This window comes from Anabrus simplex, chromosome 6 (genome assembly GCF_040414725.1).
Source record: "Anabrus simplex isolate iqAnaSimp1 chromosome 6, ASM4041472v1, whole genome shotgun sequence".
In the NCBI taxonomy this organism is placed as follows: Eukaryota; Metazoa; Arthropoda; class Insecta; order Orthoptera; family Tettigoniidae; genus Anabrus; species Anabrus simplex.
Genome location: NC_090270.1, coordinates 247308257 through 247333537, shown reverse-complemented (window position 1 = coordinate 247333537; position 25281 = coordinate 247308257). Strand labels below are relative to the sequence as shown.

The 25281-nt window shown below is 37.8% G+C and overlaps 1 protein-coding gene across 3 annotated transcripts in view; it reads left to right on the top strand.

Annotated features, from left to right (window-relative positions):
• Positions 1-25281, top strand: part of LOC136876396 (uncharacterized) — a 291352-nt gene that overhangs the window by 204292 nt on the left and 61779 nt on the right. For all 3 annotated transcript variants that reach the window (XM_067150337.2, XM_067150335.2, XM_067150336.2), the window contains exon 13: positions 12110-12215. In XM_067150337.2, the coding sequence (XP_067006438.2) occupies positions 12110-12215 (106 nt within the window). The remainder of the gene's footprint in view (positions 1-12109; positions 12216-25281) is intronic.

Below are 25281 nucleotides of genomic sequence, written 5' to 3'. Positions count from 1 at the left end.
CCGCTGCCCTGTCTTTTTATTCATTATTAATCCAACTTCTGCATTTCCCTGTTTGATTTTGTGTTCATAATTCTGTAGTCACCTGACCAAAAATCCTGTTCTTCCTGCCAACGTACTTCACTTATACAAACTACATCTAACTTTAGTCTATGCATCTCCCTTTTCAGATTCTCTAACCTTCCACAACGATTCAAACTTCTAACATTCCACGCTCTGACTTGCAGAATGTCAGTATCCATCTTCCTGATGATCACCCCCTCTCGTGTAGTCCCCACCCGGAAATCCGAATGGGGGACTATTTTACCTCTGGAATATTTTACCCGGGAGTAAGCCGTCATCAGTGCATCATTCATACAGAGAGAGATGCATGTCCTCGGGAGTTAGTTACAGCTGTAGTTTCCGGTTGCTTTCAGCCGTGTAGCAGTATTAACACAGCTAAGCCATGTTGAGTATTATTACAAGGCCATATTAATCATCTAGACTGCCACCCTTGCAACTTCCGAAAGGCTGCTACTCCCCTTTCAGCGAACAATTCGTTAGTCTGATCTCTCAGCAGATACCCATCCGATATGGTTGCACCTGTGGCTCGGCTATCTGCTTCAAGCCTCCCCACCACGGCAAGGTCACATGGTTCGCATGGGATTGTGAAGTATATTACAGTATTCTCAAATAAGAGCAGTGCATCTGCAAAGATGTGAGGGATGTGACTTGGGATAGGGAATCACTCTAGGGGTTCATCTTATGTGTGTGGCAGTCCTGTATTCAGGCCAATATGGTGATTTAGCTACCATATATTTATGCTTCTCACCATCAGAAGATAGTCTGTTTTGCTTTCATTTCATGAAAGTCTACTGTGGTCAGTGTTATAAATTTTAGGAACATGGTCCATAAGTCACTCAAGCATGGTTTTCTTTTTCCTGTTTGTCATACATAGGAATAGGACATGAATATTAAAACTTTAGTTCTTATGTTCAATTTTTTATCTATTCTTGAAGTGATTAATCCAAGCATTGTAGATTGAAATTTCTTCTCCTGTATCACAGAAACAGGAAGGAATTCTCTGTTTGGAGCATGTTAATGCTAAAAAACATAATCCTTTTTCTGCAAGGTGCCAATATATGTCTGATTTTAACTATGCTTCCTCATCAGTAGAACAAGATCTGGATATTTCAAAAATTGCAAAAAAATGGTTCCTTGCAAAACATTCTGGAAAACTGTTACATACATTTAAACCAGTATTCTAATCCCAGCCTTAATCTCAATGAAATTTCTGATATATCTAAGATACCTTTTGATGTCGTTACCCTCCCTTACAAGGAACGTAAATCAAATATAACAAGCAACTCAAAAGACTCATCTATGGGCTCATCCCTTCAGTCTCTTGCACTTCTCTGCCCCCTCCCAACGCTAGTCTGCCTCCAGTCAAATATTCAGTATGTCACACGGTATCTGAGTGAAGGGGCGCGTTTGAAGCACCGCAATGTGAACGAACTTAATTCCTGATATTTTACCTTTCCACCCACCCACCTTTTTTTTTTTCATTTTCCAGGCACGTTACCGGATTTTTTTACAACTCATTGGATCCATAATTGTCAACAGTTCTTAGGTTACTTTAAAATACACTTCTGGAAAAAAAATAATAGTACACCCTCTTAGAGTTTTCCTATTCACTCAAGATTTATTGTTGAAACAGTGCATATAGAGTACGTGAAATGATTACATTTACAGATCAATAGCTCAAGCGGTACTGAGGTACCAGGTGTCAATTCATGCTGAAACACCCATATTAGTACGTGGTATATCCTCCACTGGCGGCAATGCAGGCGCTGATTCTGGCATCCATTCGATCATACAGATGGCAAATACTGTCTTTGGGATACGTTATTCCATGCCTGTTCGATCTGTTCACGTACTTTTGCAAGAGTTGTGGGTTGATGAGTCGCACGTGTCAGTTGTTGTCCCATCATATCCCACACGAGCTCGATGGGAGACAAGTCCGGAGATCGTGCTTGCCAGGGAAGTCGCTGCACATCTTGCAGAGCCCGTTGAGTTTCACGCGCAGTGTGTGGGGGAGCATTATCCTGTTGGAACAACACATCACCTTCCTGTTGCAAGAATGGCAAAAGAATGGGTCTTACAACATTCTGCATGTGCTGAGCGTTGGTCAGCGTTCCCTACATAAACACCAAAGATGAACGAGAGATGTAGTTCACTGCACCGCAGACCATAAGGCCAGTATGTCTTGGACGAATGCACTTTACGAGACAGCGCTCGCCAGGTCTACGTCGTACGCACAAACGACCATCACTTGCGTGCAGGAAGAATCTGCTTTAATCGCTGAAGACCACGGCCTGCCATTCCATCTTCTAAATGATCCTTTGACTGCACCAGTCGAGCCGTGCACATCGATGCTGTGACATTAGTGTAAGACCGGCTAGAGGTGTGCGTGCTCATAGTCTTACTGCTAGTAACCAGTTGACAACAGTTCATATTGACACTTTTGGGCTCACAAACCCTCTTATCTGCGCTGTGGTAGCTCTACGACCTGCCACTGCTGCCCTTACAATACGACGATCTTGGTAGACGTCTATGCTGCTGGACACCCAGAACCTAGTCTACGGGTGTGAGAATGTTCACATGAGCATTGCAACCAGCATCGTTGCACAACTAAAGCAGCACGTCCAGCTTGTGTAGCAACTCTCCAAAGGACCATCCCGCGCCACTCGGAAGGCCACAATTTTACCCCTGTCAAATTCACTCAGTTGGCTGTAGGAAGCACGGGTGCACCTCCGTGGCATGGCTCCTGTTTGCTTCACACTTTTACAACACACTGAGCAAAAAAGAAAATGAAATGGCGTATGGCTTTTAGTGCCGGGAGTGTCCGAAGACAAGTTCAGCTTGCCAGATGCAGGTCTTTTAATTTGACACGCGTAGGCGACCTGCGCGTCGTGATGAGGATGAAATGATGATGGAGACAACACATACACCCAGCCCCCACGTCAGCGAAATTAACCAATTATGGTTAAAATTCCCGACCCTGCCGGGAATCGAACCCAGGACCCCTGTGACCAAAGGCCAGCACGCTAACCATTTAGCCATGGAGCCGGAGTATCACACTGAGCCTTATGGCTGTAAACATTCACTATTAAACTGTACATGCAGATGGCGCTTTGGCAGCTATTGTCACTACGCTATCTGTTGGTGGACGACGTTGAAACAATTATCAGTACATCTAATATCCCCCAGGTGGCATCTCCTATCATCGGATCAAAATCGATGTTGTCTTTCCAGGTGTACTAATTTTTTATTTTTTTTTCCCCAGCAGTGTAGTATTGAGTCTCACCTTTTAAGCGTCTTCTTGTTAAGATGTCCCCCTATGCCAAATTAGTACATTAGATAACATCAAGGAGACATCCTTCTACAATCATTTAACTTATGCTTTACATAAGCTCCTTCCTTATAACAACTGTTGAACCTCTGTACTGGTGTTTATCTACAAACTTCTGAATGTATTTTAAGCATCTCAGTGGTTATATCATAAGTGTCCCATTATTCAGTTAGTTTTTCATAGACATTCCTCATGACTTAATGGACTTTAAAGCACATGGTTTTACTCGTCGCCATAATACATATCTGTGTCAGTGCGATGTAAAACAAAATAGCAAAAAAAAAAAAAACCCCATGGTTTAGTCTTAATATATGTATAAAATATAAATAAATTGACACAAAAGATATTTAGAAGAGTACTTCAATGTTTTTATGTCATATGTTTCATTATTGTGAGCCATTTTTCATTTTATGATATTTCTGTTTTCATTGAGTGTTTTTGCTGATTTAAATCTTGCTAATTATGTATTTTACTATGTCACTGGCTGAAGATGACCTCTTGGAAGATTGAACCTAGTATTGGTGACTATTTAAATTTAAAAATCTACTATGGCTTTGAACTTGTATTGAATGGGTGGACCCTTTCTTAATCTTGAAGCAGTATGAATTCTTGTCAATACAAATCAAATATGAAATTTATAATGTAACTACTCAGCTGTTGTGTCCCCCACTCTCCCTTCCAACCTGTTTGCTAGCCTCTTGGGGTGTAAGGGAAAATATTTTCACATAATTTTCTTCCTATCATATGTGTGGTCTAAGAGACTACAGTGGAGCCCTTTTAGTTTGAGGTTATGTATAATTCCAGCCAGTCTTAATAAAAATTAAGTTTCTACAAAATACAGTAAAGCCCCCGTTTGTGTGTGTCTCACTAGTATGTTTTTTGTGTATGATGCACATTTATAAAGAACCCTGCCCCCACTCCACTACGACCAATTAACAGGTACCTTTAGGCTGATTTTTGAGTAGTCCTCTTGCTGTTTCTTTGTCTTTTCAGCAGTTGTGTTCATGTGTCTGTCAGATTTATGACTTTGTGTCAGAAAAATAACTCCAACCAGTGACAGCTGGGGCATGCTGACCGTTATTGCAGACAGTAATGAGTACACCTATACGTTATTCCTGGCCTTAACTGATGTTTCAGTTGTTGAAATGATTGTTGAAATGATTGAAATGAATCTGCCAGAGTCAATGACAACTAAGAAGTACCTGTAAGGACTGCCGTACACCAGTGATGACTTACCGAGCATTGTATTACGTTAAGCAGCAAGCAGAAGCTTCTTATACAGTGGTGTGACATTGCTGCTCTGAAAGGAGGCTCTGTTTTAAAGCTATTTTAAAGAATTCAGACAATTTCTTTTAAACTCGATAATGATAGCCTAGGCCAGGGATGGTGAACCTATGCCATGCGTCACTAGCCGACATGCAACCACGATTTCGGTAATACGCCACATAAACATAGCCTGTTAATGTTTTTATATGCGTCTTGTGCTATAGACTATACATACTACTATAGATATAGACTATAGACACTCGTGCAAACCGTTAAACTAAAAGTGATCACCGACATAATGGACCAACACAAAATTCTTATCATGGGATTGCAGGAAATTAGAAACACTGACCAGGATGCCTTGGAATCTCAAGGGTACAGACTTTATAAAGGTATACCCGGGAAGAGAGTGATGAAGAATGCCCCACAGTTTGGAACAGGATTTTTGGTCAGCCTTAAAATAATAAACTCAGTTCAAGAATTCAGATCACAGTCTCCACGACTCTCAACGCTCACCTTAAAGGCATCTAATAAATTCTGTACTATAATAAATGCCATGCTCCCACTAATGATAAAAACAACTCATCAAAAGACCGGGAGGAAAAAGGAGAATTTTGGGATCTATTGGACCAGACCATAGATAACATCCCCAAACACCATATAAAATTATTAATAGGCGACTTCAACGCTCAACTAGGCAGAGAAAGAAAATACTGTGACATCATCAGAAAATGGCCCGCACACAAGAAAACAAATAAGAATGGAGAGAGACTAGTTGACCTGTGTAGAAACCATAATTTAATCTCAAAATCTACATGTTTTAAGAGGAAACCTCAAAAACTCAAAATATGGAAACACCCTGACTACGCTAAAGGAGAATGGCAACTGGATCACGTCTGCATGGACAAATACCACCACAAAGATATCTATAATGTCAAAGTCCTCCGAGGAATAGACACAGGTTCAGATCACTGCGTAGTTAAAATTAAAATTAAACTCACTCCCCAGAGGAGACAACAAAAGCAAGCCCTTGAAACTAAAAGAAAAATAGATCCTACCCAGTTAATCAACAACAAAAATTACCAGAAAGCAACTGAAAAAATAAAAATCACAGATAAACTTGAAGACTTAGTACACAACCGTAAACAAATTGCAGAAGACCTGGCTCCAATTAAACCACGTAAAAAACACCAATGGTGGAACAGTGAATGTGATGAAACAGTGGAGAAAAGACATCAGGCATGGCTATTACATCAGTCCCAAAAAACAGAAAAATCCTATCAAAAGCTAGTAAAACAGAGAAAAGAAACTATCCAAGTCTTAAGAAGAATAAAAAGACAACATAAGGACACCCTGCAGTTAATTGAAGAACAATTCAATAAAACTCAATCAAGGGACTACTACAAAACCTTCAGAAAGCAGCTCCAAAAATATGAACCCCCGACCCTACTGATGAAGGATGAAGATGGTAAGCTGGCCCATAACAATAAAGACAATGCAGAAATTCTGGCTAAACATTTCAACAAGCTTTTAAATTGTGAGGAACCTACAGAACTCCTTCATTTGGACACCAGCACCCCGATAAAAACATCACCAGAGAACATCAATCCCCCTACAACAAAGGAAGTCTACCAAGCTCTGAATAAATGAAAAAACTACAAAGCGCCAGGAGAAGATCAGACCTTTGCGGAAATCTGGAAATATGCAGGAACATCAGCAAAAGTTGCCCTCCATCAACAACTTGTCTCTATCTGGATTAAAGAAGAACTACCAGAATACTGGACAACAGCCCTCATTCATCCACTGCACAAAAAAGGAGACAAAACCGACCCTAATAACTACAGGGGAATCTCGCTCCTAGACATAACATACAAAATATTTTCAATAATCATCCTTAATAGGATAAGTTTACAACTTGAGAAAGAACTAGGTGAATATCAAGGAGGTTTCAGACCCTGGAGGAGCTGTCCTGATCAGATCATGAGTCTTAAGTTGATAATGGACTATAACAGGAGAAGAAACAGAGATGTGGTGATAACATTTATAGATTTCAAGAAAGCTTATGATTGCATCCATAGAGAATCTCTGTTTAAAATTTTAAGACACCTTGGACTACACCCCAAATTAATAAACATGATAAAATTGACTCTCGCCAACACCAAATCAAAAGTGAAGTTTAGGGGTGAAACATCATAGACATTTGAAATTAAAACTGGACTACGGCAGGGAGATGGGCTCTCACCACTATTATTTAACCGTGCTCTAGAAGTGGTAATGAGGGAATGGTTTAGGAAATGTCCCCCCAAAATAAAGATTGGCCGAAAAATCAAAACAAATTGCCTGGGTTTTGCTGACGATTTAGCATTACTAGCAGTGGGCATAAAAGAAGCAAAAACCCAGATATCAGAACTTCAAAATATTGCAAATAAAATTGGCCTCAAAATATCATTTGAAAAAAACAGAAATTATGCCCCAAAAACCAACACAGCTAAAAGAAGTCACCATAAATGGTAATAAAATCAAAATAGTAACTCAATTTAAATATCTTGGAGAAGTAATAACACATAACCTAAATGAAAAAATCTCAATCCAAATAAGAACAAATAGATTAGCTAAAGCACAAAAATTAACATGGGATATCTACAAAAAGAAATGTCTTCAATAAATACAAAAATAAAACACTACAACACAGTTATAAGACCGGAAGCTACATATGCAGCAGAAACACTCTTTTACCTGAATAAACAATCAAAGACTGACAGACTTCAGAAAATTGAAAGGAGGATTGGAAGAACCTGCATCAGCAAAAAATACCAGAAAGATGGACAGTGGCGGTTAATACTTAACAAAGTCATGTACAAAGAGCTAGAACCCATTACAGATACTATGCGTAAGAGGAGACTGAGATTCTTTGGACATATCATGAGGATGCAGGATTCGAGACTTCTGAAACAACTAGTACAACACAATCTCGTCTCAAAAAATACCACAATAGGATGTAAATGGATCAGAGAAGTAAGAGAGGATCTGAAGGAAATAGGCCTTACAACAGAAGACACCACAAATAAGATAAAATTGAATACAAAACTCAAGATTACAAACCTCCGCTTTACCCTCACACAAAACAAACCAACAACACGCACATTTTCAACTGGGGAAAGGGCACGAAGATCGGAGTGTCTGAAGAAGTACTGGGAGGACCGCAAAGCCTGAACAATCCCTTCAAAGAGACGTGAACGACGGGCTGACTAAAGTGATCCTATGTGGTCATAAAAGAAGAAGAAGACTATACATATCTTGTGCACCTCATACTCAGTGTTTCACATGTAAAAAAAATCTTAATTGCTAGGTCCAGAAGTCCGATTTTGTGTGATAGCCAGTAGCGTGTTATTATTCTTGTATAACTGTTTATTGAATATCGTTTTCTGGTGGTTTTGTATATGGACCTCGCAAACTTGTGTTTGGTGCCGGAAAAACAAAACAAAACAGGAACATAACAAAGGTAGTGGCCGGATTTTTCAAGAACAGTAGACAAGGGAATTTGTAGTGGTAGAAAGAAACAATTAAGCTTTGTGTTACCTGTGTTTGGAAACAGTTGTATCCCGCACGCTTAATGTAAACCGTCATTTCGAGACGAATCATTCAGATGTTTGTTCCATGCCAAATGAAGAAAGAAGAGCGTTCGTTCCATGAAAAAATTGAACAAACTAGTTCTTTTGTATCATCTTTCAGGTCAAGGAATAATATCAGTGCGTCTAGTTTTCATCTGTCTCACTATATAGTTCAGCATGGGAAACCACTTTCTGACAGTGAGTTCTTGAAGGAGGCTTTCATATTGATGTCTGATACATTATTTGAGGACTTTAATAACAAACGACAAATAATTAACAGAATTAAATAAATGCCACCAGCAGAAATACTGTCAGGGATAGAATAATAAGAATGAGTGAAGATGTTTCGGAGCAATTAACAGCTGATTTGGATAACTCTCAGATATATTGGATGTCTTGATGAAAGCACGGATGTGGAAATTTGATGAGGAAGGAATTAGTTAAATTTCTTAGCATACAAGCTACAACAGAATAGACAATGAACGAAGTGAAGAAAGAACTTGTATTAAAATGGAGTTTGACTTATAGAGAATTGTGTCTATGACAACTGATGCTGGCCAAATATGGCGAGTATTCATAACGGGTTTGTGAAATTTCTTAAGAAATTAAACACCTCATTTTTTACGGTTCCATTGCATGTTTCACCAGGAAGCCCTATGCGTGAAAGAAGGTATGAATTTGTATGAAAATGTACTCTCGGTGGTAACTAAAATTGTGAACTTGGACATGCTCTAAAATAATCAACAGTTCTCGAAGATGTTACATGAAGTGTAATCTCGATATGGTGGACTTGTAATGTACAATAATGTTTCCTGGTTGAGTTGTGGGCAAGTACTCCAGAGGTTTGTCGAGCTCTTGCACAAAATTTGCTTCTTCATGACATAATGAACAAAGTGAAGCAAGTACTTTTATTAAAATGGGGTTTAACTTATAGAAAATTGTGTCTGTGACAACTGATACTGCCCAAAGTATGGCGGGTATTTATAATGGATTTGTGAAATTTCTTAAAGAAGAAGTTAAACACCCCACTTTACGGTTCTATTGCGTGTTTCACCAGGAAGCCCTATGCGCAGGAAGAATTCCCAAAACTCACGGACCCTATTTGGCTGTGCAATTTAATGTTTCTCCGTGACTTTACAGCAGTGAATAGAGAACTGCAAGGAAAAGGACACACTAGAGATTGTTTGAGATCATAAAATTATTTCAGAGAAAACTTAAAAGTATTCATCAGGGATGTTGAAACAAAGACATTAGTACTTCCCTTCACTTAAAGTACAACTTGAATTGATGTCAAATTTTCCATATCACGTAACTTTTGAAGACCCAAAAATTATTATAAGAATGATGTGGACATCTTACAAAATTCAAAACAAATCGTTTCCAAGAGATTTTACCAATTTCGTGACTTGGAGAAAACATTGCATTTAATTCCAAAACCTCATATTGCGCATTGTGACTGGTTAGATCTTGACCTTTAATTCCAAAACCTCATATTGCGCATTGTGACTGGTTAGATCTTGACCATTTAGAAATGGACTTGATTGACCTTCAAGAAAGCAATAGATGGGTGAACAAATTCGTAGGACTTGGTGAATCATTGGTGAAAATCGAGTGTGTTGTTAGTGAATACTCTCTCCAGAAGGCAGAGAACTTAATAATTAACAGTGGAACAGCTTCCTACAAGTTTCCGACCATGAAGAAACTTGCTATAGCACTACTTATTTTGTTTGGGTCATCATACGCCTGTGAGCAGCTACAGTATTTTCTTCAATTTGCATTGTGAAATCGACTGTTAGGGAAACAGTCTTAGTTCAGACCTAAGTGCATCTTGTATGGTATTGAAGACGATAAGTTATTATTAAAAGAACTGCGCACAATGTGCGTCAGTGTTTAGCATAAGTACACAATGATTTGTTTCTCTTTTTGCGAAACTGCAAGTGATATCTGTGACAACTTTCACCACACAGTTCGCATACACATGAGTCACAAGGATCATGGAATCTCTTATTAGTGCAGACTACATGATGGAAACCATGACAAGCATACCGGGTCACCACATGTCTTAACTCGTAGTTACACTGTGTCCACGCCTTATTTGTCATGGCGTCAGTGGTATAAAACTCGCACCAAATGTCAGTTTGTTTTTGTTCTCGCTTTCTTAATGCATTTTGGAGGGCAGTCGTTGATGGTAGTTGCATAGTATTTCTGATTTCTTGAATTAGTCTTCTTTCGTTAGGACATATACAAGTCTCAATCGAGTGAATTGTGAAACACCAAGTGTTCTCTTAAGAAATGAAGCTTTCACTTTTTCTAGAGTTTCCAGATCATATACTTTTAAATGGTCCCATATAATTTCTATTACATATGTCAAAATTGGAATTATTTTCGCTTGAAAAAGTTTCATTGCTGTGGACAAAGACAATTTTTACGGGCTTGGAATGTCTTTCATGGCTCTAATCGCTGCTGTTACTTTTTCTTTAACATGTATAGAGAAGGTGGTCCGAGTCGTCTGGAGACAAATGCCCAGGTATTTGAATTTGTTCACAATTGCTAATTTGTTTCCTTCTAGGTACAGTTGGTCTTTTAATGCATTCTTTCCTCCTTTCCGAAAAGTCATAAGTTATGAACCTAACATAAATTACATTGCTACTAAGATTCAGCAAAAAGTCTCACACTAAATGTGAGAATGATATTTCACTTACAGTCCATTGGCAATATTAGTATTTTTTTAATTTTTATATCTCATAATATTTAATGACAAAGTGTGTTATAATGGGTGCTTAATGTTAGGTATTCTTAAAACTTAAATGTTTAAAATGTATTTTTGCAATATTTGCAAAGTACGACCACAGAACATGCAATCAAATGCATTTACAAGTTATATATATCTAGTAAATAAATAAATACATAAATAAATAACATAATATACATAAAATGTTATTATTAAACATAATTGGGAGTTAGGAAAGGAAGTCGGGATGGGGAGGGGTTTGTATCCAATTTTTAAAAGAAAATAACAAGTGGCACAGCAGACACCTGAGAATAATAAACCAGACTTAAAACGGCACACTAGTTGGAAATGGTTCGCCATCCCTGGCCTAGGCTATATCTAACAAACATGTATTGTATTGTTTAACTTTTTGTACTCATTACTCTGTGATTTATTTCCGTATAATCTGATTTTGTTTTGTAATTCGGATAGTGTCAGCTCCAATTAGATCAAATTACCAGACTCTACTCTACGTAATGTATGTTACCTTTCTCTGACTCTTGTATATATGTTCAGTCCTCAGTCCAAAGGCTGTTTGGATCCTCAGCAACTCCATCAGGTGTCATAGATGGCCTAGGCATCACTGAAGAGGCGTACTAGGGAAATGAGGAGTGATGTAGTTTCCCGTTGCTTTCCTCACTGAGCCAGAAGTTGCTATTACATATCAGTGTCAAGCCCACTGAAATGAATGCAACAACTGACCCTATGAGCAACATTTTCATACCAATCATAACAGGGACTGGCTGCAAAAGGAGTGGCATTACTAACATTGCTCACACCTCAGTTACTTTCATATTGTCAAAGCCAAGGATAAGACAGAGACAGTTCAGTGAAGGTAACAAAATTGCTCTAGCCTAGGCAGAAGACTTAGTGCACTGTAAACACTAGGTCCTGCCAGCAAAGATCACTCTTAAGGATATAAATTATGGTAGATTCTCAATTATTTTTATATGATTATATTGGTACCTCTCTCAGCATAATATATTCAGGACTGGTGACTCAGCTGTTTATTCAAGTTGTCATATCCATTTAATATGTTGAAAATGAAGGTAATTTAAACACATTTCTTGACAGTTCCGCTGCACCGACGAAGCCACACAAGCATTAGCTCTCAATGGAGTCGAGTTTAAAGGTCAAGTCCTGAAGATCAAACGACCTGTTAATTATAGAGCACCTGGAGGTAAGTTTTCCAAATATTTCTGTTTCTGAATTGTCAATGATGTATTTCTTTTAAGTCATAATTTTGTATAGGGTCAGCAGCTGTTGAGGTAAGGGATTGGGGACAGTTCTGACCTTTTAGGTGGGATGTCTGCAGAGACCTAAAAAATGAATAACTTTTAAGAAATAACTGTTCATTTGGCATGTGTCCAGAAAGGCTCTGAAGTGCCTCTGTATTTCAAGCTCTTAGCTGATAAATTGGTGTGGGGTGTTACAAACAAGTTGGAAGACAGCTTAAGTTTTTATAATTTGAACAGTTGGGTAGATATAATAATGAAATGCATAGTACTGGTGTACGAGTTATTTTGTCTGTGGGTATCATATCCCAGTGAGGCAGTGGTGCCAGGTGTGGTTCTGTCATAGTGGGTATGTATGTGGGAGAAAATATGCTTAGTTTTAGTGTATATCGTTTGTTAATGAGGCATTGTTTTGTTTATTATTTATACATTCATAAAGTGGCAAAGTATAGGCTCTTGGCCCTCTCTTATGCTTAACCACATGTAGTTTTTGAGGTGAGGTGTGTAGTTGTGGGTATGCTGAAGGGATTATGTATGCTCAATTGTAAGGGGTATTATTTGCCAGAGTTGGCAACTGTATTACAGTTAAACTGTTCATGTGATTGTGGGTACACTGGAAAGGGGCAGTGTTGCTAACTAGGATATAACCTGTGTCTATCATAATTTTAATTTACTGTAGCATGTCTTTTGCTGTACATAAAAGCAAAGTCCATTTTATCATAACTTTGACTTTTATTGTATTAAATGTGACTAGTTAGTTTGTTTCATTTGCAGTGAGTGTTTGTATTTGTCCGCTGGTTTAAATCCTCCCTAAACTTTCACACCAGGTTAAAAGAAGATTCCAACAAACATTGTGAGACAGATCGTGAAGCTCTTTTAATAAAATTGAGTAAGTACTCAGTGTCTAATTGTTTAGTTCCTAAGTTACTAACTTGTTTAACTTAATCTAGACTTTGTGGGTTGGTAGACCAGTTTTGTGTATCCAGGTTGGCAACACTGCAGGAGGGGCAAAGCAAAGATGTGGAAGGGCCAATGTTTCAGCATATTGGAGCAATTTAAATTGAAGTGATGGGTTGATGTTTGTTGAATATAGTATAAACTAATTCTTACAAAGTAAGATTGTTTGGAAGGGTGGATGATTGTTGAATGGTGTTGTATAATATTCTAGCAGATAAGGGTGATGTTTATTATTTATGGTATTGAAAAAGGGTTCTGTGGTAATGTAGAATTAATATTTTGGTGGAAGAGGTATTGTCAAGGAGGCGATAAAGCTCTCGGAAGTATGTTCATGATGAAAGCAAAGGTATTGGGATCTACAACCTGTAACAGGTATAAAAGGTGTGACATGGAGCAAGGGAACTAAGGTGGAGATTTATCTGGTAAAACTGGAAAAGTTGGGGAATTTTCAGCAGCTGGAAAAATCAAAGCAAAATGAGGGAATTTCCAGATAACTTCTTTCAGGCATGGAAACTAGCCATTCGAATCACTAAATTCAGTTAAGAAAGGTTGTTTTAGACTGCTGTCTACCACCTTCTTTATCTTAGAGTGTAGAATGTAATGTTAACAATGTTTTGAGTACCTCCTCTTTGCTCCTTGTAACCCGTGAGTTCCTCAAGTATTACACAAAACCCTTCCATCCAGTTAATATTTGCCAGATTTCTCTGTCATGTAAAATGAGCTGGCAAAAGTCATAGTTTTATAGCCTCTACCTCCTTTGGAGTTTTTTAAGATTTGCTGATATAAGATGCAGCAGGCTTATCTAAATGGCACATTCCACTGCATGACAAGACTCCCTTGTCTCTTATATTAAGAAGCTATTTACTATGCCAATGTGGTCTAATATCCCAAAAGAAGTCCTTCACTTTTAAATGATATAACATTTTGTAATTTCTGCTGCTGTGTTTCACTTGATAATGTATGAGAACTGATGTTGCTTATGTAACTGGAGACATCTTCTAAGAAATATTTATGAAATACTCCACATAATCAAGAAGGGTCTATGACAGTAAAGAATCAACAGCCAATTTCTTGCAGAAGGAATGAGCTCTGAAAAATCTGTATAATTCAGAAATTCACTTATCAAATTCATCTCTTTGCTACCAGGAAAGCAGACAAGGTGCAGGGCCATTGGAACTGCTATGTTCAACTTATATATCTAATCCCAAGCAAAGAAGATGAACAGAAAGTATTGGTAGTCTGTAACCTTATATTTGAATGAGCAGTCAGTCTGAAAATTGATTTCCCCAAATTACCTGAGATTTTCTGATATCATACCAACATGGTAATCAAGAACAGCAACTAGTTAGTAAATCACATCACATCAGGAAATTAAAATTAGCAGCTAATTCGCTTTGAAATCTGCTAACCTATTTTTTGTTGTTCTAATATTTCAGATTAAATTAATTGTAACTCTAGGAAAATGCACTACATAGCCTTTAGTGACCAGACTCGTTGGTACTGGCTTACCTGCAGCTGCTGTGGTGTCGGTATGATGTAGGTCCATCCTTTGTTGCTACCACAGCCCCTGCTCCTATAGGAAGACTTTTCCCTAGGTTTTGGCTGGTATTGGCAGGTACGGTAGAAGTCCATTATAGCGAGAATTCATAACGGCAAAAAATTTACTCGCTATAACGGATTGTCGTTATATCTGATTTTTCGTAAAAGTCGGGGGAAAACCCAATACGCAATGAAATCTGTATGAAATGGGTATCAGTTTGTTCAGAATGTCCATTTTTCGCGGATGATATCCACACTATGGCTTGCTCGTTATTTTTTGAAATCTAATACTCCGTGAAAGTGTATGTTTAATTTCATTCTGAAAAAATTATAGTATCACTCCAGAGGCTTCTGTGGCAAACGTTCCAATTTTCTTCTTCAAACAGCGTCACCTAACTTAACTGTATATGTATCATGAAAATGTATTTGAAGCGCACGTAGAGAAATGATACCACCTCGCTACAAATTTACATGGGAACAGCCTTTCCGAAGTTTAACTAGACGTGAGAAAATATAAACTATCCTCTGACTCAGTGATGTACTCTGCCATATCTTGAGGTGTATCCCATTCTTAAAACTGCCATCAGCCACGTTACTGACGCATTTATTACGAATACGTGTTATTCTCTTTCATTTTGAATTTTCTACTAGAGAACAGTAGTCGACGGGCATTAGTAATTGACTCTGACATCGCTTTTGAATGTCGACGAGAGAGCGCGCAAGTGTACATAGCGGGAAAATGATATGGTACCAAAGATGACCGATCACATTTTGTGGCAAATGTTTCAGTTTTCTTATTCAAACAGCATCACCTAACCTAACTTAGCCGTACTATATATATCATAAAAACATATTCCAAGCGCCAGTAGTGAAATGATGTAAATTTACATGATAAAAGCTTTACCGAAATATAACCAGACGCGAGAAAATATAATCTAATCTCAGAAATCAGTGATGCGCTCTGCTGTATCTTGAGGTGAGGTATATCCCATTCTTACTTAATTTCAGTGTAGAGTATTACAATTACGCGATCGTTTACTTAGCCTTTATTTCTAATGAGTTAACAACTGCTATCAAGCACATTATTTATGTATTTGTTACGAAAACTTGTTTATCTCTTTCAATTCTAATTTTCTCTATGGAACAGCAGTTGACGGGTATTATCGACCCTAACATCGCTTTTGAATGTTGACGAGGGAGCTCGCAAGTGCACATAGCGAGATAACGATATGGTACAAGTAGGTCGCATTTCATGGCAAACGCTTGTTTTCTTATTCAAACAGCGTCACCTAACCTAACTTAACCACGTATGTACCATGAAAACGTATATCAAGCATCAGTAAAGAAGTGATAACCTTCTAGCTATAAATTTAGATGGGAATAGCCTTACAGAAATTTAACCAGACGCAAGAAAATATAATCTAACGTCAGAAATCAGTGATGCACTCTGCCATATCTTGAGGTGAGGTGTATCACATTCTTACTTAATTTCAGTGTAGAGTATTCAAATTAAGTGATCGTTTACTTATCCTTTATTTCTAACGAGTTAACAACTGCTGTCGACCACATTATTTTCGTGTTTATTACAAAAACATGTTCTCTTTCATTTCTGATTTTCTTTGCGGAACAGCAGTTGACGAGTATTACTAATTGACTCCGACATCACCTTTGAATGTCGACGAGAGAGGTCTCAAGTGCACATAGCAAGAAAACGATGATCAATCACATTTTGTGGCAAATGCTTCAGTTTTTTATTCAAACAGCGTAACTTAACCATACTATATGTATCATGAAAACATATTTCGAGCGCCAGTATCAAATGATGTCATTCTCACTAAATTTACATGACAATGGCCTTTCCAAAATTTAATCAGATGTGACCTCTGAAATCAGTGATGCACTCTGCCATATCTTGAGGTGTATCCCATTCTTACTGAATTGCAGTATTTAGCACTAAAATTAAGTGATTGTTTGCCTCAGCTTTTATTTTTAAGCGTAAACAACTGCTATCAGACACGTTATTTACGCATTTATTACAAAAACATGTTCTCCTCTTTCATTTCCATTTTCCTTTACGGAACGGCAGTCGGCGGGTATTACTAATCGACTCCGACATCGCTTTCGAATGTCGACTAGAGAGCTTGCTAGTGGACATAGCGAGGAAACTATACCGAAGATGATCGATCCCGTGCAATATAATTTCTGGGTGCATAAATGTCAGTAGGAAAAAATTGCGCACATTTAATCACTTGTAATAATGGATGCGTCAGTGATAGGACTCTTGCTGTAACCAAAGGCTAATGCACAGTTCATTATAGGAATTTTGAAGGGACAGACAAAAACTGCCGTTCTAATGGGGTTCTCATATGCTGTACTCGTTACAGGAGACTTCTACTGTATTTTCTTCCATTCTTCCTACAACAGGTGAACTGTTCTTTAGTTATTTCGGAGCAGTCCGGTCTGGCTGTCAACCAGTGCTGTAACTCATCTCAGAGATGCTCAGTTGGGTTTTGCTCAGTGAGTTGGACTGGCTATTCAATTTATTCATTCCCATTTCAACAGACCACACCATTATATAGCCTTTCATATATGAATGGGTGCATTGTCTTGTATAAAATGAAAAGGGCCAGTTCTAAGTTGTTGCCAAAGGGTTAATTGCATAGAATTGTATTGCTTTATGGGCTTCATAGGTTTTGGCATTCATGGTTTCAAACTAAAACTAGTGGACCAAAACCAAACTGAGGCCATAATGCCTTCTTTGCCAATTTTACAGTGGGAACAACGCCAAGTCCATACACTTTCATTGCACTGCCCAACGTGTAGCATCACTTCAGGATGCTTTTCCATCATTCTAAAGTCTGCACATGATGTGTTTTGCACCACTGTAATCAGCAGCGAGAAATCAGTTTAGTGATACTTAGTTTGTGCCGCTTCTTTCCCATGGAACTGAGGTTCAGACACTTCCCAATGAATTGTACAAATACTGGCATCACTTCCAGATGACAATTGAAAATCTGACCACGGTTTGTAACTAAGTTGCTGGTTTGACTTCACCACTCTTCGAAGGCATAGACAGTCCCCATCTCTTACTTGTTTTGGTTTCCCTGGTTCCATTTGACCACTCATGGTAGAATGTGATACCTGAAGCTTGCCAGAAATTTCATGGATGGGATGACCAAATCAGTGTGCACCAGTAATCTTGCCCCTTTCAGCCTCACTGAGCTTTCTTCGTACCTGCATTTCGACTGCTGTAATTCACAAACCTTTCTACCAGCAATAATCTCCATATCAATTCCCACTTCTCTCTCTGCTGAGGGAATGCCTTGTATAGGCTCACGACATGAGACTTACGGGATAGGGTACCATATGTCTGGAAAATCCTGGAAATGCACTGCAATTTAACCTTCTGTTGGGAGTCTAGGATACATTTTTTAAAATTAATAAATGTTCTTTTTCTTAGAAATTAAAAATATTCAGTGGTTTAAAGAAATTGTCTTCTAGTTGCAAAAGGAAAGAATACATTTGTAAGTTAGCTTGACTGCATGGACAATGATTGTTCTAGGAGGCATATTGAAGATTTCCAGGTTGTTATTGTGGTTGTACGGAATAAACTTCAGTCAGGTATTTTAGTGCTAGTAAGTATGAAACCTGCCATCATGAACTGTTGAGTATTACAGAAGATTTTTTGCTATTCCTGCATATAATGCAAATGTAGGGTGGATTTATTATTGATTTTAACTTAATTGACAGATGTGAGAATCGGGCTATTGATAGACTTTGTGAACTTTTAGTTATATATAACTACTGGTAAAACACTTAAACTGTTCTGAGTTTTATAATTATGTTTTAAACAGGCAGAAGTTACTTATTCAATTTACAATCATCATAGTCAACATAATTATTCATAAAACAAATCTATTCTGCAACAAATCAGTGTATTTCTTAAATATAGATGTTGTTTTACAGTAATGGTAGGACTGACTTTGTTCTGGGTATATTTATTGTGAGAATAACTTGCATTGCTCATTTACATTAATTTTTGTTTCATTGTATAATTTCCCAATGTCCTACATTTTAGAACATTATGTTGTACATTACGCTAAAAGTATCTGGTAACCCTAGTATGGGATAACTCCAATTTACTTTCAGAGGGTGTATTAATTCCAGTGTAGAGTATGTAGTGTAGATTTAGTTCAACAGCAGTCACCTAATCTGAATTACTAGCAACAATCTCCATATCAATTCCACTCCTCTCTCTATTGGAGGAATGCCAGGCCGAGTAGCTCAGTTAGAAGAGTGCTGGTCTTCTGAACTCAAGTTGGCAGATTTTATCCTGGCACAATCCAGTGATATTTGAAGATGCCAGATATGTCAGGCTTGTGTTCTGTGCACATGTACCATACAATCGTCTAGAGATCGTATCTGTTACGTGACATTCGTGAAGGGTAGCCATATTTATGTAATGGGAATTGAAATATAAGCAGTCCTTTGCTTCTATAACCATTTTTAGAGATGTAATGCTCTCTGATATGAATTATAATGTTGGCTACATTTCTGGTATTGTTGGTATGTTTGCCAGTGTTAAACTTACACATTCTGGTCATGTTCTCTAGCATGCAAAGATTTCTGCTTATAAGCAGAAATAGTTGAAAATAAAGTGTACTCCTGGCTGCATTTAATCTTGAATTTATAATATTGAAGTATTTTCTCTGACATGTGAGGTGAAAGAAAGGTGGTGGATTGGTTGATAATTTGTCTGGGGAGAAACAAACAAAACAAGCTTGACATAATAAAAAATTAAATTCCTAGTAGGAAACTATAATATAACTATTTGTCCACCTCCGTAGAATAACAGTTACGACAATTATCTGTGATACTCCGTGGCTCAGGTTCGATTTAAGAATGGCAGTAGGGCTAGTATGTGGTTAAAAATTGTACATGCAGCTCGCTCACATCCATTGGGGGTGTGCCTAAATAGGGCTACACTACCTCGGGATGAGAACACAAATTTATATTTAACCAATTGAGAAAGTCAAACCAACAAAAAACTGCATTTCTTAGGTATTGCATCTGACACAGTATATCGAGGGTGGATTTGAAAAATGTAAAATAACATGAGCTGTTTTTATAGATTTATCAGCTGCATACAATAGAGTAAACCCCAAAAAACTGCTTGTGGAGCTGTGCCACCTTACAAATGATTACCTGCTGATTTAGGCCATAGATAGATTGATAGATTTCCAAGGAAGATGCTATAGATGGACAAACCAGAGAAATGGCTTCTCACAGGGGAGCATATTGGCACTCTGCCTCTTCAACATATACCGGGGGGTTCACCTACCCCTTGCAATGTGGTTTTATGTGACCTGCTTCATTTACAATAGAACCTCATTAATTCAGACTAATTGAGGCTCTTAGGTTGTACGAATTAATGAACGTATGGATTAATCAAAATAACTTACAAAAAGAGCCAAGGTATGCTCTGTTCAGTAAAAAGAACATGTACAGTACAGTATTTTAAATTTAGAAATACAGAGGTTATATACAATAATATACAAGTTATAATGCAATACACTATTAGGCCCTACAAAATAAAGAATAACTATGCAGTACAAAATTAATTAAAAAATTTTTTTTTTTGCTAGGGGCTTTACGTCGCACCGACACAGATAGGTCTTATGGCGACGATGGGATAGGAAAGGCCTAGGAGTTGGAAGGAAGTGGCCGTGGCCTTAATTAAGGTACAGCCCCAGCATTGGCCTGGTGTGAAAATGGGAAACCACGGAAAACCATCTTGAGGGCTGCCGATAGTGGGATTCGAACCTACTATCTCCCGGATGCAAGCTCACAGCCGCGCGCCTCTACGCGCACGGCCAACTCGCCCGGTACAGTACAAAATTAGAACATGGCGATCAAGGCAGACCTTAATTGACCACACTTGACACCCTTACTGGTTTGAAGAAACTGCTGATCTTTTGTTGTCTTTGGCATTAATTTCTTCAATAAATAACGCACGCAGATGCCTCAAATGTTCATAGTATGCACATATATTTTCATCGTTGTTACCATGTTTACGTGTGTATAGGCTCCACTGTTGTTTTAAGATATTTTGTAAAAAAAAAAAAGATAATTTTTTTTCTGATGAACATGCTACGAAATGTGTCACCACTGTAAATTGTTTTGCTGCCTTGAATTCCGTACTGCACGACCTTGAAGAGAGTGGTTATGCTGCAGGTAGTCTCAACCTCAACAAACCTGCCTGACAAGTTCACCAGTACTGTATGTACTTAAGAATAGTTCACTGAGGGTTTTGGAAGTGTGAAGGTTGAACATGGGTCATGTACAAGCAAGTTTTACAGCAAAGTTCAAATTAGCGGTGGTAATATGTAGAAGAAAATTGTAAAAGAGATCCAGGAAGGAAATACGATTGATCCTAAGAATGTTTGTTGTTGGGTTAATCAGAAGATATCTCTTGAAAAAACCAATACAAACAGACGGGCCTTTCGAGGTAAAGAAGCAAAATACCCTCAGGTGGAAACAGAGGTGCTAGATATGTGCGCAAAACAAGAGCCTACCATACAAACTTGAAAATGCAAATAAATCAGATGTATTACCAGAACTCCCAACCTTTGTGCAAAACTCTATGCAGTTAAATCCAGTAACAGAATTGGAAGTTCTTAAAATCGTACAGTCTTTGAAGAGCAAAATTTCCACAGGTGTCGGTGAAGTTCCCACAAAACTCGTTAAAAAATGTGCTCCTTATCTAGTACAGCCTTTAACTTATCTCATCAATGAATCATTTTCTAGTGGTCAGTTTCCTAATCTCCTAAAAATAGCTAAAGTTATCCCAGTCTTTAAAAGTAGAAACTTACACGGTTTACATAACTTACTGTTATTTCAAAAATATTTGAATGTGCTATGAAAGATCGGCTTACTAAATTTTTAATCAAATATAACTTGTTAAATAATGCACAACATGGGTTCAGAGGTGGCAGAAGTACTTTGTCTGCTTTATCACATGTTACACAGTTGGTCGCAAATGCTCTTGATAATAATGAAACTAGGATAGGACTATTTCTGGACCTTTCAAAGGCATTTGATACTGTTGATCATGAAATATTGTTGCACAAATTATATCAGACTGGAGTTAGGGGAATTGTTAATGACTGGTTTAGATCGTACCTGGATAAATGATCCCAGTTTGTTGAAATTACACATTGTAACAATAAAGGGCATAATGAGACATATAGCTCTCAGGTAAAAAACATAGACATAGGTATTCCGCAGGGTAGTGTTTTGGGGCCTGTTTTCTTCTTGATCTATGTGAACGATCTTCCTCACAATAATCAAGTAGAAACAGCAGTTCTGTATGCTGATACAAACATAATTATTAATAATCCTGACCCTATGTCTATAGAAACTGCAGCAAATACAGTCCTGTCTAGGTTAGAATTATGGTTCAAGAAAAACAAATTAACATTGAACTTAAAAAAAAAAACCAATACATGGGATTCAAGGCATCCAAGTACCATGACAAAACTGCAAAAAAAAAAAAACCCACAACTATATTAAATGCAAATGCAATTGAAAATACGTTGACCACAACATTTTTAGGTGTCCATATAGATGAAAAATTAAGATGGGATTGTCATATTAAAAAAATAAGTAAGTCTCTGAGTTCTGTTTGTTTTGCCTTAAGGATTTTGTCTAATAGTTGCAGTGAAGAATATGTTAGAATAGCATATTTTGGATATTTCCATTCAGTCATCACTTATGCTATGGGTCTCTGGAGCTGCTACAAATCAAATCTGTCGAGACGTAATAGGTTAGATCATTGCAGACCATTATTTAAGAGACTAAGGATACTCCCAGTATCAAGCATATACATCATGCAATGCATTCTACACGTGAAAAAAAAAAAATTGATCGCTTCAGAAAGAATTTTGACAATCACAGTTACCAGACGTGAACAAGAAATAATATTTTTATCGAGCAGAAGAGTAAAACCATTGCCTTGAGACATGTAGACTTTGTTGGAATCAGATCGTATAATAAGCTTCCAAATAAGATTAAAGATATTAGTCCCGTCAGTTCATTTACCACAGCTTTAAAAAATCTCCTGCTGAGCAGCTGCTTCTACAGTACATAAGAATATATGATGAAATGCTGGTAATGATGCTATTACTTATTAACCTGTAAACTTTCTTAATATCCAGTATATAGCCTTAAAAATACGTTAATGTGACATTCATTATGTACAACATATTATTAACACCACACCAATAGATTTTTATTTTTATTTTGTCTTGTAAATATTGGTTATTAATATTATTTATTATTTAAAAAATTAAGATGTGTTGTCCTAATATTTGAGGTATTTTGCATTTCTGTTTTTCTTCTTTTTCAAAATGTTCATTATTGTGCATATATTATTGTTAGTATTAGGAAATCACTTGAGAACACCTGTACTGTTGGCCTATTTCAAAATATGTAATTGTACAGTTTGTGGAAGCTAAATAAATGAATGAATGAATGAATGAAAGAGCTCAAGGTTTTGTTGTATCTGTTGAAATGCTTCAACTTGAATCTTGAAAGATAGCCAGTAAACAGAACATTTTGTCTAAAGAATTCAAAGCCAGCTATGGATGGGTAAGGCATTTTATGAAGCGACATGCAGTGGACATTAATAGCACAATGTCTTCCAGAAACATACCAGGGGAAGCTACTAGAGTTTCAAAAACACATTATCATGTTTTCGAAAGAAGAATGACTCCAACCTGGCGGCCATTGGTAATACTGACGAAACACCTGTGTTTTTTGTCATGCCAGGAGATACAACAGTAAACGAGCTCAGTGCTAGTACAGTTTAGGTGCGTACAGCTGGTGCGGAAAAACAAAGGTGCACTGTGATGTTAGCAATCACTGCTGATGGGCACAAACTTATACCAAACACTATTTTTAACCCTAAAAGTTGATCCAAAGTAAAGTTACCACCAGGTGTTATCCTTGAGTGCAACAAAACGGCTGGCTGAAGGAAGGCCTTTTCATGGACTGGTTAGAAACAGTGTGGTTTTGGCGACTGGGTGCACTCCTTCACCCACATTCGATGCTTATACTTGACAGTTTTCGAGGTCATTTGACAGATGGTATTAAGGAGAAGTGTCAGCAAGAAGTGCGATATTGTGGTGATTCCTGGTGGAATGACTGAAATCTTGCAACCTCTCAATGTTCCTATTAGCCGCCCTTTCAAGGCAAATTTGAGACTACTGTACCATAACTGGATAAGCAGCGCAGCAGAAACGACTCCCAACTGGACGCCTTAAGAGAGCTTCCCTTTCATAGATGTGTGAATGGATTGCTACAGCATGGAAGAAAATATCTCCAGGCATTGTTCACTAAAGTTTCAAGGTGACATAAATTTCTAATGCAGTGGACGGAACGGTAGATGACGCAGTGTATTGAAGACTGAAGGCCTACATCAGATACTGAAAGTGAATCTAGTGATAACCAAAGTATTAGTGAGTGATCAGTAATTCAGCATATGTAACAATTCTGGTACCTAATAACTTATTTAATACATTTTTCATAATTTTTTCTTTGTTCTGAGTATAAACCGCACCTCAGCTTTTTGACTCAAAATTCTGATATGAAAAATGGGGCCTATACACGTGTAAATTTGGTGTCAACAATGCATATTAATGACAATGTTTAGATGGTCTTTAATTTCACTAAATTTTTGTTTAGGGTTAATATCACCTGCTTCATCCTGGTGAAATTCATTCAGGAGCTCGTAATTCAGCTTTATACTGTAATTGCATTTTTTAATTGTTATTAAACGGCTGCCCGGATTAAACAAAGTCTGGAATAAATTTTTGTTTAGGGTTAATATCACCTGCTTCATGAAGTCTGGATTAATGAGGTTCTACTGTATGACAATTATGAAATACATCAGTCCCTCTCCCTAAACGAACGTAATGTAACGAGATGTGTGGTTACAGGCTAAAAACTGCAGGAACCATAAGCACCACCGTTAATTTGTATAGGCTGTGAATATGCCCGCTGCCTGTCAAGTCTTGCAGTAGCTCACTTGGCAGGGGCGCAATCGTAGATCTGAAAGTGAACAGTGCTTGAGGGGTTACGAGATTCAAATCCCATGCAAGTTTTTTTTATACAGCCAGTTGCCTGGGATATGGCAATGTTGCATACTTAATAGTTTCCGCAGACTGATTTGTTTATTTGGCCCTGCAAATGGCCATTGGTAGGGTGGCATATGGTATGAAGCTGGGTTGGAAGAGTTTTAGAAAATGTGTTGACAGGATTTCAGTTACCTGCGTTGTTTAATGCAGCACCTGCTCAAACTGACGTCATCCGTGGTCAATACAGAATTGCGCGTGATATTGTAAGGACTATGTGGAACGTTGGGACATCTCCAGCATAACGGATTGGCATGCCTCGGCGATGAGCTGTCTAAGGTCAATCAATCAATCAATCTATCTATCAATCAATACTGATCTG